General features: G+C 33.0%; 1 protein-coding gene across 16 annotated transcripts in view; it reads left to right on the top strand.

The window, feature by feature from the left end:
- LOC135122908 (tensin-1) overlaps positions 1-16,295 on the top strand; it is a 395,140-nt gene that overhangs the window by 298,772 nt on the left and 80,073 nt on the right. For 2 of the 16 annotated variants that reach the window (XM_064047416.1, XM_064047411.1), the window contains exon 1: positions 14,120-14,345. The exons of the other annotated variants lie outside the window; for them this stretch is intronic. In XM_064047416.1, the coding sequence (XP_063903486.1) occupies positions 14,295-14,345 (51 nt within the window). In that variant the 5' untranslated portion in view covers positions 14,120-14,294. Of the gene's footprint in view, positions 1-14,119; positions 14,346-16,295 lie in introns of those variants that run through there. 16 annotated transcript variants of the gene reach the window in all.

Here is a 16,295-nt window from a genome sequence, read left to right as displayed (position 1 = left end):
AAGATATTAACGCCGAGTGCTTCCAATTAACATATTCAAAGCATTAAAGGACAAATCTTCGATTAAACATATTTTGACTTTTTAACGGGTTTTCAAGTAGTCGTAAAGTGTAGTTATTAAATAATCTGCCAAGTTGACTAATTTTTCAAGATGTTTATTTCGAAAGTAACCTTGGAGCGGCTTTAATATCAGATTAACACAGAATTTCAATAATTCCGAATTTAGAAAATATTTTCGTTACAGATTGTATCAACGCTTTGCATAACAAGTAGCCGGACCCCCTCAATACGAACCCACTTGTAGCTCGAACGGCTCACCTGCTCTTGAATATTCCAAATAAAAGAATCATGCTAAATCATCGTGTAAATATTCGTTGTGAAAGGTCCTAAAAAAGCAAACGACTGTGTTAATGTGAAGTGACATCTCGTGTATACTTATTGTATATTTAATCAGACGGAATATTTTATTTATTTTTTTTGTGTTCGGTGCGTCCGACCAGTGACCAAATGCAAATTCCGTGCAGACCAATTTACAAGTGCTTAAAATTCGCAAGACGTTCAATTAAGGGCAATTGAGAAGTCCTAGCACGCGCTGCGAGACTAGCATTATGATTAAACGATTTACATGTTTTAAATAGGTATGCTGGTGACATATTCAATCAGACGGTATTGTACAGCTGATTGATAATCTGTGTCGACAAAGTTGCGAACTTGACGTGTCTTCAGACTAGAGTATTCCTGGATTTGAGAAAGTGAAATGAAAACAAAATACTAGATCAGTTTCGAGGGAAAATGTGTCTTAATATATGCATGATTCGTGTTAAAACTTAATGAATTGCAAAAAGATAATTCTTATTTATGTTTTTAGCTAAATGGATTCTATTAATATACATGTTGTAAGCTACTTTTTTGAATAATAATAAAGTTGTAAGTGGAAAAAATAATAGAATAAGATACTTTTTGTAGCTATGAATTCTCGTAAAACGTGCTTTGGCGACGGGTTATTTTGCCGTTCTATGGTTAGTACATTCCACTTTCTGCCACTAGAATGACTTCCTGAGCGTAAGCTCATAGCGATGTTCATGGTTTCTAGAATATGAAGAAGTCGGTCTTCCGTTTCTGTGTTGATTGATAATTCCGAAGCTTTTTTGTTAGACAAAATGTGCAAATACCTTCGTGGTTTATTAGCCGAACCTTATTTTTCATTTCAAAAAAGAAAAATTGTCCAACAAAATTTTATCCTACAAAATCGAAATTTTGACCTTTCAGATTCTTTAAAAAAAGGCAGTAGAGGTCCACTTTCAAACTCTTTTAAAACGAAGAAAAATATACCAAGAGCGCCAAAATTATTTCATATTCTCAAGAAAAAACCATCTGAAATATATTTTTAATCTACGAAATGGACGTTATGACATAAAGTGGAAATTTCATCCAGTTTCTTGTTCAGTCAACTTTCAAACTCTTTAAAAAAAGACTATGGGGATTCATGAGATTCTGTCAAAGATCTACAAAATTCTTTCACTATTTATTAAAAAAGACACTTGAGATCCCGAAGATTCTTTCAAACTTTTCAAAAAAATTATTTTCCACAAGATTCTTTCACATTCTTAAAAAAGACACTTGGGCCCCCTAAGATTCTTTCAAACTCTTTCAAAAAAATGAGACCAAGGGTCTACGTCCAGAATCCTTAAAAAAGACACTAGAAGCTCTTATGGTTCTTTCAAATTCTTTCAAAAAAATATACTAAAACAAGAATCTTTTACTTTCCTTAGAAAAAAGGATTAAAGACTCCCAATCTTTTTCCACATTCTTTAAAAAAAAACACTAGATTATTGCTTCTTTTAAACTCTTTCAAAAACAAGATATCGAGGTCCTCAAGACTATTTCACATTTTTTAGAAAAAGATAACAAGGGTCAATAAGATCTTTTCAAACTCTCAAAAAAAGATACGAAGGGTCCAGAAGATTCTTTCATTTACTTAAAAAAGAGACAAATGGCCCCCAAGATGCTTTTACATTCTTTAAAAAGAACCCCACAAGCTTCCAATATTCTTTAAAATTTTTAAAACGCTAGGCGTCTCAAAGATACTGTCAAGCTCTTTCAAAAAAAGAAGCGAAGAATCTACAAGGTTTTTTCGCATTCTTTTAAAAAATGATACTAGATGATCCTAAGATTTTTTTCACTTTCTTTATAAAAGGACACTTGCAGGTCCCCAAGATTCGTTCAAAACTTAAAAAAAAAACAAGTTTTTCAAGATTCTTTCACTTTCTTTGAAAAGAAAGACATTGCAGACTACCAAAATTCTTCGATATTCTTTAAGAAAGAAATTCTTCAGATTTATTCAATTTCTTTCAAAAAGAATAAAAGGTGCTTCCACATTTTTTGCACAAATTTTGATTGTGCTTCCGAAACGAAGGAAGGTCTGTCTAGATAACTGTAGACCAATTGTTTCATTCAGAGTCCTCAATATAATTTTTTTCATGACGCCTATAGTACGAAGAAATAGGTTTCCCGTTTCTGTCTGTCTGTCCGTCCGTCTGTCGTCCCGGATTTTTTTTAATTCTGTTATTCTTTCAAGTCTACCAAGAATACCTACATTCTCTGTAAAATTTAAAACATTATTGTCCATTTGTGATAGAAGTGGAAATTTTTAACATCTACTTAAAATTAAAATAAGTCAACTAATAATTTTTTCAAAATATTTTGAAAATTGTGTTAAGATACATGAAATCACATGCTTTTTGTTCTGAAATAGTATAAGATACCAAAGAAGTTCTAAGTAATTGAAAAGGTTGAAAACATTATGTGTAAACAACTAGAATAAACGATAGATAATTTCCAAAACTACAGAACTAATTGTTGTCAAATTTTAAGTCTATTCGGAATATTGTGTAGGTGGCAAAACGCTAACTAAAATTTGGTGATCATTCCCACCAACAATAGGTTGACGCCATCTTCAAAAACTTCATTATTTAATATTATTGAAACTTTATTAAATAAGATACTCAGGTCTGTACAAGTGGTTTATGAATCTGTGTTGAATTTTTACCCTTGACGTCAAAATTGTACATAAACTTTTGAATTTAACTTTGAAACTGTAAAACCGAATGCTCTGAAACCTTGCAAGCGTTTTAAGGTTATAGTAAACATGGTAAATCATTAATCAATTTTCGTTTACGCCCACTAAAAAATTATGACATCATTCTACAATTTTGCCGAATAAATGTTCCTTTCATTTGATAGAAATACAACTCCTGTATGTGTGATTTAAGAATACATGTTGAGTTTTTACCTTAGACATCCAGACTTTTGGAGAATTTACAATATAAGTAAGACTAAGACTGATTTTGGCCAATGATGTACCCCCTAAGAAAAAAAAGGGTGGGTGGGCGGGGTTAATACTTGCTCAGATAAGACTGATTTTGGTGAATGACATACTCTCGAAGAAAATAGAGGGCGGGTGGGCGGGGCTAGTACTTGCCAAGAGAAGACTGATTTTAGCAAATGATATATCCCCTAAGAAAATAGAAGTCGGGTGGGCGGGGCTGTTACTTGCTAAGCTAAGACTGATTTTGACAAATGAAATACTCTTTAAGAAAATAAAGGGCGTGTGGGCGGGGCTAGTACTCGTTAAGATAAGACTTTTTTTGCCGAATGACATATCCTCTAAGAAAATAGAGGGTGGGTGGGCGGGGCTAGTACCTACTTGCTAAGATAGGACCAATTTTGGCAAATAATATACTATAAATTTGAAATTGCAAAACCATGATAAATCGTTGATCAAAATTTATTCCTTTGTACTCCCCTAAAAAAATGATGACTTCATCTTACTGAACAAATATTTTTTAAATTTTTTAAAATAGCATGCTTTTGTATGTGCGTTTTATGACTCTTAGTTTCCAGATTTTTGGACAAAATTCAGAATTTTATAATAATGTTTTATAATTTAACTTCGAAATTGCAAAAACCGAATGCTGCCAAATCTTGCAAATATGTTAAGGTTATTGGAAGCATGGTAAATTGTTAATCAAAATTCGTCCATCTAACAATTTTGCCCAATAAATATTCCTCAAATTAAGAATGTTTTTAAGTGTGATTAATTAAACAGTCCTCTCCTCTGCGTTGAGGAAACAAAATCAATCAAATTTCATTTTCTTTTATCGACTAATGTTTGTAATTTGAACGTGCTAATAGTTGAATTCTTTTGAAGCATAAACATAAACAGTGGAAGTTGAGCATGTACTGAGAAATTAAGAATATCTACATACAGTAGACGCCGCTTAATGTGATCACGGTTAATGTTATCAACCGCTTAGTGTGATCAAAATGGCTTGGAACGGGCCCACGCAATACCTATGCATTACAGTTTTTCCGTTTATTGTGATCAATATTTCGCTTATTGTGATCAATCTCGCAATTCTTAAACAAACGGGAATTGCTTTTTTGGAGAAGCGAGACGACTGAAACTAGTATTGTGTTTTAATGAACATTCATTGCTCTCAAAAGGTACTACTCATTTTATACAACCACAATCAGTGGTCAAAAACAGACTTAAAATCGGTGCGTTTTCGACTTTTGAACGAACGAATTTTTTCTGTTTTAAATCTGAGTAGACTTATGTAACAATTAACACGTCGAAACGACGAAATCTCAGTTTATCAGAGAAAAAAAAAAAAATCAGCCCTTAATAAATTTCTACAACAACCAAAGGAAATCGAGGGTTCCTTTCTCAGAATGGTAACCAAAATTTAAAATAAATTCTAATGTTTATGTACTTTCATCTACCAGCGTAATAAACACTGTCTTGTTCATGATTTTGTTTTGTTTCGAGTTTTACTGTCTCTGATTGTGGTTTTCGCTTATTATTATCAGTCGGTTAGTGTGATCAATTTGTCTGAGTCCCAAAGTGATCACATTAAGCGGCGTCCACTGTATTTTCTTGTTGGTAATTTGATATACAGTAGACGCCGCTTAATATGATCACGGTTAATGTTATCAACCGCTTAGTGTGATCAAAATGGCTTGGAACGGGCCCACGCAATACCAATGCATTACAGTTTTTCCGTTTATTGTGATCAATATTTCGCTTAATGTGATCAATCTCCCAATTCTTATACAAGCTTTTTTGATGAAACGAGACGATTGAAAGTACTATTGTTTTTAATGAACTTTTATTGCGCTCAAAAGATACATTTGCTTATACTACTCACTTTATAGAGCCACAATCAGACTTTAGTAATCAGCGCGTTTTCGTCTTTTGAATGAACGAATTTTTCCTGTTTTAAATTTGAGTAGTACTTATGTAAAAATGAGCACGTCAAAACGACGAGATCTCAGCTTATCAGAGAAAAAAAAATTTCAGCCCGTTTTTTCTAAAATAATCAAAGGAAATCAAGAGTTCTTTTCTCAGAATGATAACCAAAATTAAAAATAAATTCTAATGTTTATGTACCTTCATCTACCAGCATAATGAACACTCTCTTGTTCATGATTTTGATTTGTTTCAAGTGTTCCTGTCTCTGATGGTGGTTTTCGCTTATTGTTATCAGTCGGTTAGTGTGATCAATTTGTCTGAGTCCCAAAGTGATCACATTAAGCGGCGTCCACTGTATTTAGTATTCTCCACCCTTGTGCGAAGCGTGCTCTATTGGAATTTGCGTCCCTACCATTTGGTTTTGTTTTATAGAGGTTATCACAAACCCAAAATTACAAAATCAAATTTTATCATTTTTCATAAAGAAACTGCAATTTTTTGTAATTTCTAATCTAGTTCACGTTTTAACGTTCTTTTCGATCGAATTTATTTTGTCAACAGATCAAAATTTTTAAAAATGCCCCGGTATTACACTGCACGTGTCGGAATTGGCATTGTCCTGGAGTCCTGTTTCATATTATCGGTGGAGAAGCGCGAACTGACACTCCACGCCAGACCAAACATAAACAAGTCAATAGAGTGTGCTTTCGTAACATATACGTTCGAATCAAACGTAGTGGCAGAGTATGGGTACTTTCATAATGATAGTTTAATGAATTCGGAAAAATAAGTGGTCATTCCTCATTCAGCTTAAGAAATAAGTTGCGTTACCGTACTGTGAATAATAGTAGATTAACACATGTATTTCACCCTTGCGTTTCAAGTAAGTGAAATATTCAACCACTGATGTTTTTTTTAACAAGTAAAAATATTTTTCGTATATCTTAATTGATTTGAAACAAATTCATAAAACTTAAATTTTGAAGTGTCGCGTAAAATTAATTTCAAAAAATTATGGTAACTAAAGAAACATTTTGACCAAGTAAATACAATAACACGAAAATTTGACGTTTCCTTTTGAACAAATTTGATAATTTTTATGAAAAAAAATTCGCAAAAATGCTTCAAATTGTACGATTTAAGGACTTTGCATTCTCATTAGCATTACTCTTATCTGAGCTTTTTTAAAACAGGTTGCTCTAAAAATAAATTTTAAAATTTCTTCTTTGGAATTTTAATAAACCACGACGGGGACGAATTTCAAGTGAATTTATTTAATTGTTTTGAAAATGAGGTCATCAAAAAAACAAAAGGAAGCTTCATAAACAAAATAAAAAAAAGTAATTAAATAAATTAATGTCGTGTCGAAAACCGTGCAGATCTTCCAAAACGAGCTTTAATTTAAACAATTAATACAGCACTTCTTCCCATCGTAGAACCCACAATTTATTCTTCCTGTTTTTATCTTCGAGTTATCATCTTCCCGACTTAATAGCATTCGTCGCTATTTTTATTGAGTGCTACTTGAAATGAACTGCCTTGATATTTAAATGTCGGAAGTAGTCGATCTGTGGATAAAACAAGCACCCCCAGAGCTAGAATTAGTCTTGTTTAATGGCTGTAAATGGTGCTGTTATCTCTTCTAATCTGAACGCACCGAAATGAATGTGCATTGACTTAGCTATAATTTTCCCATTTATAACCAGCCGTATTAATTTCGTATTCCACGCCGCATCCCACTTTTACCAAAGCTCAAAACGAGCAAAAAGTCGCGTCATTAAGACCCATGTAAAGCAGTTTCGCTTTTGTTGTATTAATTTTTCACGAATCACATTTTTCAAAGCTGTCATTTAGAATCTGGCCAAACCTTTTAAACGTCCTCCCACGAGCTTGCTGCCACCAATTTATCTCGGCGTCCAACTAATAAGTTCCACCACAAACTTTCGATTTAATTCATTTTTCACCACAGGCGCCGAATAAATCAGACGCTTTTGCAAAATGTTTAATTTTTGCATGATCAAATAAAAATATTTCTTTAAGTGCATCGTTGTTTCTTTTTTGTCCAGTTTGTTCTTAAATGTATAATCATACAATTATATATAAATGTGTATCATTATGTATAATTTAATTAATTTGGTGGTTAGAAAAACCCAAATCGTCTTGCAAAACTGCTGTCGTGTTTAATAGTCTTGGGTTAAATTTAGTCTTCGTTTTTCGCTTGTATACAGCGTCGCTTCCGATAAACTGGATTATGCACAGTTCATAACAGTAGCCCCGCCCCCCACATTTATCACCAATCACGATAAATAACCGCGCTCGTTTGATTTTCGTGAATTTGTCCCGTTTTCTGTGTACCTCATAAATCATGCGAGCTTTTTTACCGAGCTTAAAGCACGTCTATAAATAAAAGGAGGGGGTTTTGATTTTAAACAGCGAACAGCATTCCGGCAGGAGAGTGTAAACACTTAAAACACGAAGGAAGTTTCCAAGTGTTTAAAAGGCTAAAAGGGTTCACATTCCTGAGCTTCCACTCCTTGATTTCATACTTGCCAATGCACTCGTGTAATTTACGATCGCCAGGTAGTCGATAAGCTGGAATTATTCCTTTCGTTTCTGCGGTTAACCCCGTGGATGTCTTGCAGCTGGAGAGATGCGATTAATTGAAATTCGGAGAAGAGCAGACAATGAAACGCCAGAACAAATTGAGTTGGTGTTTTCGTGGCACCACAGAGTCAAATTGGGCTGCCAGGGGATTATTCCGTCAAAATTTATTGCATAGTTTTTGCGCTTTTTGGCGTTTAACGAACACAATTGACAATTCGCGGAGCGAGGGTTTAAAGTGGATTGTTTGGGTGTCAAAAAGCTTTAAAAATGTAACCCATTGACCTTTTTTTTTTGTTTTTTTTTTTTCGCACATTTTCTTCACGATTAGTATTGATATAAAAACTTACGAAAACTGTTCATTTCACAATCAGAAAACATTGGGAAAGATAATTTTTGTTTTCAACTATATCTTGAAAAATTTATTATTGCTCAACTTTCTACGGCAAATATTTACCAACTTGTCGAAATATTTGATAAAAACTCCTACGAAAAGTGGATAATAAACACATCGGAAAAATCATTTAGGGAAGCTGCTTCAAAAATATTTGTATCTGTTTTTAGAGTTAATATAAATATTATAAAGTAATGTAAGAAGCATCTGCGAGGAATCATACACGTACTAAATATTTATCGTTGGCACATTTTATTTTAGCACAAAATCGTCCTAGAATTATTTTTATTTTGTATATTTTTTTTAAAACGAAGTTGTCTACATTTTGTGAAGGAAGGGCTGCATATATTTTGCCATGTCTTCATTATTCATTGAACTCAAATGACCTGTGACATTTCGCACAATAGTCCATTAAAAATGCAATTTTTTGAGACATGTTTGGTTCGCAGTTCGTTCGGTAGAATGTAAAGTGTCATTTAACGGTGCGCACTGAACTAAGGTCACTTAATAGTTGCTTAAAACGACGTCATCAATCCTTAGGAAGGATAAATATATTGATTGTCGCATGTATAATATATTACTCAACATGACGTGTTCCTAGAATTTTGGGGAAAATTAATTGAACCCGTTTCTGAAACAACGAAAAAAGCAGTGTTAAGATGACGTCATCAACATCTATGAGAGAATACAAACATAAATTCGCATTAATGTTATACGTGATATATCAGTGATGTAACACTTGAAATAAATAATGAGATGTAAAACTGGATCTTTTAGAGTTATAACGTTAAAGACGTGAGGGGATTGTTGAACCAAGGTAAACGCGTATGTTTCGGTACAAATGAGTTTTTTTAGACTGACGATTGCATACATACATTGTATTAACAATTCACTGTTTCTACAGTAATCGTAATACCACGAGAAATTTCCATTTTCGTATTCTTGAGAAGAACGTGATCATTTTGCAGATTACTCTGTGGAATAAAAATCTGAAATAAGTGTCACAAATATTATGAGTTGCGTAACCTCGCTGTAAAATTTTTCAGATTCATTATGACATAAAGGATCAGATAACATAATCTTAAGTGACATTGAACGATTAAACTGTCACTTCCGCTTGGTCTAATTTATAACGTAGTCCAGTTGTTCCATAGCATTCACGAGCTCTAATTTAATTAAACATAATGCTGATGGTCGGTTTAACTTTTGATTTATTAATGAATTAGTTGATTATCGTTTAAATCATCTTTAATTATCACAGTACTAAGATTACTTGCTTATAATAAGAAAGACAGTTTTAATTTTGTTGAGACTCAGGTCTGCTCTGTTTGACTAAATGGACTTAAATTTGAAAAAATGGCATTCCTTATAAAAAAAATTCTGGGTATATATTCTTTCGTCTCACTGAGTCCTGCAGAAAAAAAATGGTCAAGTTATTTAAACAGAACAAGTCTAGGTTCTTCGAAAAATGATAAAATTTGATTTTCGAAATGTTACTGATTTATTTTAGGATAAGTATTCTACAAGTTAAAAAATTGATAACACTAGTCACACTAGTCCTTCGCGTTATTGAATCGATACCGTTGCACTGGTTTTGCTCTTATACTATACAGGGTGATTCAGGACACTATTACATAATTTTAATGATGAACTATATGACAAAAAAACAAGTAAAAATTCTAGTAAAACCATGATCATTTCCCAAATCTAGAGAACATAAGTTGTCATCAAGTTTTTACCACAAGAATTATTTTTTAATAAATAACAACATTGGAAATTAATTTTGGTCATTCACTAAATTTTAAAATTCTCTGATTGCCATATTTCAAGGAATTGACTATACATTAATTAGCATTATTTACTTAGCCTTATTATGTAGTAGTGCTCTGAGCCACCCTGTATTAAATGTTATAATTCGGATCGTTTTGGGGAAATCTGGACGCCTAGGGTAAAAAATCAAGGCGGATTCACGAACCGCAAATACAAGAGTATGTTATTTTACAAAATTTAACTAGTATTTACTGTGCAAAATTTTGAAGTGACGTAATCAAATTTTTGGTGTGGAAGATTAGACAAATTTCAGTTGGCATTTTACCATCTACATGATATTCCTAACATACATGTAAAATTTGAGAACAATCGATTTAATAGTTTTGGAGATTATGGGACTAATAAAAATCGACAGACATACGGAAACGGAGGAACCATTTTTTCGTATTCTAGAAATTATGAAACGTCGTTCGCCAGTGGACCGTACCACAGTACGTCCTTATCTTACCCTTAGCAAGTCAAAATTGTGAAGGTAATGAAAATATTGATAAAAGTAACAATTAAATAAATTTTCGCACAATTTTAGATTTCACAAAATTGCGTAATTTGGCGAAACCACTTGAGTGAATTATTTGTTGGGAGATGGGGAATTTCTCGTTTCTCAGTTTTTGAATGTGATTTTAACTTGCGCAAAGTTCATGTCGTTAATGATGGCAATTATTTTTAAAAACGTTTGCGAATACTTAAAATATAGAGTCATAAATTAAAAATAAAGTTATAAATTTTTATTAAATATATTTCGTTCATTTGATATCTCCATAACTTGTTTTAGCTTATCTTGCTGTTAATTCTGAACGTAAGCTAAAGAAGTATGAAGTTAGACCTTGGCTAATTTTATGGAGTCTTAAGGAATATCGTGTGGATAGTAAGACGTTAACCAAAATTTGTGCCATCATCCCCACCAACAATTTGATGACGTAATCTCAAAATTTTGCAAAGTTAATACTTAAACTTTATAAAATAACTGTATTTGATTTATCACTACAATTTTACTGTTTTGGATTTAAAAAAAAATGGAATTCTAAAAGCATTTTACAGTTTCACGACGAAATAGTCGAAATATTGCCAACGTTTTTTAATCATGGGGACTCATTGTGTTTTGCTTTTCAAACAAGTTTTTTTTAATATATAGAATTTTTTTTCAACAACAAGATAGTTAAACATGTTTTCAGTTTCTTGTTGGGAAAAGAAGACTTCGTATATTAAGAAAAAATGGGCAAAATATAGGCCCCGCCCACCCACCCTTTCTCAATTGTAATGAATATTTTATTCATCGTGAGCTTAAGGGCGAAGTTTAGTTGCAGAATCCTCATTTCTCTACAAGAAATTACCATATGAAATATGTTTTTAAAAGGGTAGAAATTTTGAGAGAAATATTGATGTTACAATAATTAAAATCCGCCCTTCGGTCTGATTAGGAATGAAAAACTCATCACAATTGAGATCGGCGCGGGTGGGTGAGGCTTAATTTTTTTTTTTAATATACGTAGAGTTTTCTTTCAACAACAGGATAGTTAAACATATGGTCAGTTTCTTGTTGGGAAAAGAAGACTTGGCATATTAACAAAAAAATGGACCAAATATAAGCCCCGCCCACCCACCCATTCTCAATTGTGATTAATGCTTTATTCATTGTTAGTTGAAGGGCTGAGTTTAGTTGCAAAATCCTCATTTCTCTACAAGAAATTACCATTTGAAATATGTTGTTAAAAAGGTTGAATTTCCAATTCAACCCCGCCTCTCGTCTGATTAGGAATGAAAAACTCTTCACAATTGAGTTCCGGGCGGGTGGGTGAGGCTTAATTTTTTTTTCTTTTCTTTATATACATAGTTTTCTTTCAACAATTTTTTGCCGCAAAGAACAGGAGATACGATTAGATTTTTGTCGAAAAACTGAAGAAATGAAAAACTGAAAAATCTAAAAATTGAAACGTCCAAAAGTTGGAAAATCGGAAAATGGGAAAATTTAAAAATGAAAACTCGAAGAGTATCGTAAAATTAAAGAAAAAAGAAACGAAAAATTGAATATTAATTGCAAATTGAGAAAAATGAAATTGAAAAAACCAAAAATCATAAAATCCGAACATTGGAAAATTGTAAAAATAAAGAAAATAAAAAACTCAAACGAAAAATTTCAAATGGAAAAATTAAAAATTGAAAACTCGAAAAACTCGAATCGAAAAATTGCAAAATCTCGAAATTGAATTGAAAAGTTGAAAAATTAAATTGTGTCTTCTTTGTTTTTAAGAATATGAAAGAGTCTTAAGAGCTGCTTGTGTTATTTTTATAATTTGAAAAATTCTGGGAACAGCAGGAATTTTATTTTCGAAAGAGTTGGTGTTTTTTTTTTCTAGTTTGTATAAGACTGAAAAATTCTGTGAATCCCTGTGAATTTTCGAAAGACTTTGAAAGAATTTTTGATACCCTTGATCTCTTTTACATAGTTTATGATTGTGAAGTTTTATAATTTCACAAAAAATTCAACTTGTTTTACTGTCCGGACTTTCTGGGGGAGGGAAATTGCGTCTAAATAACTTTAAAATTCCGATAAAAATCGTCAAAAATGGCATCTGTTGACAGAAAAAACAATGTTGTGAATCGTATTGTAGCAAATTGCTACTAAACTATTAATAGCTAATTATTTAACTGTCTATTAGACAAAGCAATTCATTAAAAGAGATCAACTTTGCAGGTATTTTTTTAGCCGTTTTTTATTTTCGAGTTCTTCGAAGTCTTAACAACGCACCATCGAGTATATGCGTCATTTTTTCACCGACAAAAATTATAGTTGGGAAAACCGTCCGTCAGAATACATATACATATAAAAAAACAACAATCCGTCTCAAACTTAAATCTGTTAACACTTTCATCCAAGGCCAAATAAAAGGAACGAAGACAATAATGCACATACAATACAGAAGTTATCAAAAGTTTGTATTTTTGTGTGTAATTGTTAATCATCAGTTGTAAGTGTATTTCTGCCCGGATAATTAAAATTTATGGGCTGCTTTTTCTGATATTAAATTGTAAACATTATAAGCAGCGTTTTTTGTATTGAATCATAAGTCAAAAGTGATTTAATTGGCAGCTTAAACTTGCTTATGAATACTTCTTTTATAGAACTCCAAGTACCGTAAATGACATCAATCGAATAAAATGAAGACATCCGCATTAACGAGTTTTTTAAATAGCATTTTGCGTAACTTTGATTTAATGTGCAAAAGTGAAATATGTAGAAATGTAAATATGATGTCATATTCCTTGCATTTATGTAAATCAAAAACCGCCGTAAAAGCGATAGCACGAACCGTACACATTTCACAAATTGTCAAAATTTTTGTCGTCGTTAATTTCCTTGACACACCCGGAGTCATAAACGTACAAAATTTGTACGTACGTAAATCGTAAAAACCTTGGTTTCCATCAAACCTTTTTGTGAGAAGAGTTAAAAAAGACGAACCCACCGGAACAAATTCCCTTATGGCCGTTCCACATAACCAAATTAAAATGTACCGTAGCTCACACCTATACTTGGAATAAATCATAAAAATACCATAAACTCGCCGATTACTTATGCATGCAAAGCGGCGGTTGCAAAATGCCAAAAAGAGCGGTGACGTAAGCCCTTATTTGCCATTCTAAACAACATAGAACTGGTCGGACGCTCATACAATAAATCTTCACCTCTACCAGAGTTTCAAAACCTTGCGAATTTTTATCTATATGGCACACTGAATGCACCAAACACTATAATTAGCCAAAACGTGAACGCTCGATTAATCTATTTATAATCATTTTTGTTTGAAATTTTATTCGCAACGAACGTTCCTGCTGCACTCCGGCGAGCTTAAAGCCCTGGGGCTTTATGGCGTGGCAGTAATGGATGCGGTAGGGCAATATAAAAATATTCTCATGCATGTGTGGGTTCATAAATTATCGTGGAGAATATTGCTCGCAAATCGAAGGATATCGTGTTACGAACAGCATGTTGAGGAGCACTGCTCACACGTCTACGTCAAGAGCTCATGCTGAGTCCTAAAAATTCGCTACCAATTAGTGTTAGTGTTGGTATTAAGCTCGCACGATCAAGATCGCTCGCTGTAGTACCCCGAAAGCTCGACTACCCCTATCATGGACTGGGAGCGGTGCTGATAACCAGCCCCCAGACTACCATTATTTTATTGTGTAAAATAGTGTTTAGTTACTCGGACTCAAAATGACCGCGTACTGTGTCAGAAGAGACTTGTTTTACACTTACTGGACAGGGGTGAGTAAACATCGAGGGTTAAGTTTTTCCGAGGTTAATGCGTCGTTTCTGGAGGCGTTAATTGGAAGTAAACAAACCGCGAGACGGTGTCAAGAAAAATGTATTTTTGGAAAACGAGAAATCAGACTTCGAGTGAAGACAATCAGAGTCACCGCTCCTTAAACACGGGGATGATGAAACCGCCCATTTAATCAGAGGCAGCATTCAATTAAAATCATACGCAGCATTTATCGCCAGTTTATAATACAATACCATTGGAATAATCGCGATCACGTTGTGATTTAATACGACATCAGGTCGATGAGTAATGGGAAAATTTAAATTTACTAAGTTAGCTTTTTGAAATGGATAATTTTAATGTCAGCGGGACAGGATAACGTTTATTTAGTGTTAATGTGATAGTGCTTGCGGTCATTTTTCTTTGATCGTAGACGTGGGATCAGCAGTTTGTGCCAATACGATGATACTGCTTGTTAAATAAAAGTGCAATCTTTCACACATATTTATTGGTCTTGTGGTATTTTACAACCCAAGGCATAACGACGGGTTTTTGAATAATAGCTAAATTGTGGGTTTGAAATAAAGGTTCCTTATAATAAAGTTGGAAGCTTCCAAAATTTTGTCCACTCATGGTGTGATTTTTTCATTTAATAAACAAATGATTGTGTTGTCTTTTCACAAATAAGGAAGCCAAGTAGTATCGTACAAATCTGTTATATCATTATAATTAATCGCCGGACTGTGTTTATTACTTGAAAATAAATTAGGTTATTACAGCACTGGCAAAAAAAGTAATCACATTTTTTTTATCTTATCTCAAATTTAAAACATACTTCAAATAAATGTAATGTCTAATTTTAGTACTTTTACATAATATGTAAGAAGTGGACAAAAATGGAGACGCATCAAGATTTAACTGACGTTTAATGTACCAATTTTTGAGGGGATGTCATCAGCTCATGGTTGTAAATGATTAGCTAAATTGTGGTTAGACTTTTACCATCTACACGATATTTATCACATACATCTACAATTTGATACTCAAACGGCAGACTTATTTTTTTCGTATACAAGAGGTCATGAAACCTCGAAAAAAATATGAAAGTAGCTATTTCATACTTCGTTTACGTTTGGGAAGTAAAAAGTCAAATGAAAGTTAAAGAAGTCCGGTAAAACAAGATTTTCAGATCTTCATTTTGAGTTTTGTCAAGTTCCAAGATTAATAAAAAAAAGTTTATTTGGGCAAAACTCTTCGCTGAAGTACAGTCCATCAAATGCCGGTTCTTTGAAAAATTATTAAATTTGTTTTTACGATTTTTGTTTTGTGATAACCTCTATGATATATGGAAAAATGCACTCATAGTAATTATATGCTTAACTTCGAGTGCTTATGTTTATAGTTCGAAAGAATTTAACTGTAATCACGTTCACATTAGAAGTATCAAGGCAGATGTGATTGATATTGTCTCCTTAAAACAGAGGAGAGGACTGATTAATTAAGTATGAATGCGGCTAAATAAGTTTGCACATATTAAGAAAAAATGGCAAAATGAAGCCCCGCCCACCCGCCCTGTCTCAATTCTGATGAATTTTTTATTCGTCGTGAGTCAAGAGGGCGGAGTTTAACTGCAAAATCCTTATTTCTCTACGAGAAATGAAAAACATGCTTTTGAGTATCGTGTTCCAAGAATACTGCGTATGTATATTAAGAAAAAATTAAAACTAAAGATTAAGCCCCACCCATACTTGCCCTGTTCTAAAAAGTAATCAAGTTTTCTTTCGTTGCCAGACCTAGGGGCAGAGCGTAATTGCAAAATCCATATTAAATGTGTTTTAAGTTTCTAAGAATAAAAAAATCATCGCAATCGAGATGGGGTGGGTGGGCGGGGTTTATATTTTGCGTGAAGAGATACGTATTTTGCAGTTAAGCTCCGCCCCCATGATTCACTG

This window comes from Zophobas morio, unplaced genomic scaffold (assembly GCF_036711695.1).
Source record: "Zophobas morio isolate AGI-343-1 ecotype UQ-CSIRO unplaced genomic scaffold, CSIRO_AGI_Zmor_V1 ptg000005l, whole genome shotgun sequence".
In the NCBI taxonomy this organism is placed as follows: Eukaryota; Metazoa; Arthropoda; class Insecta; order Coleoptera; family Tenebrionidae; genus Zophobas; species Zophobas morio.
The sequence above is the reverse complement of the archived record's forward strand: the minus strand, read 5'-3'. Positions and strand labels throughout refer to the sequence as shown.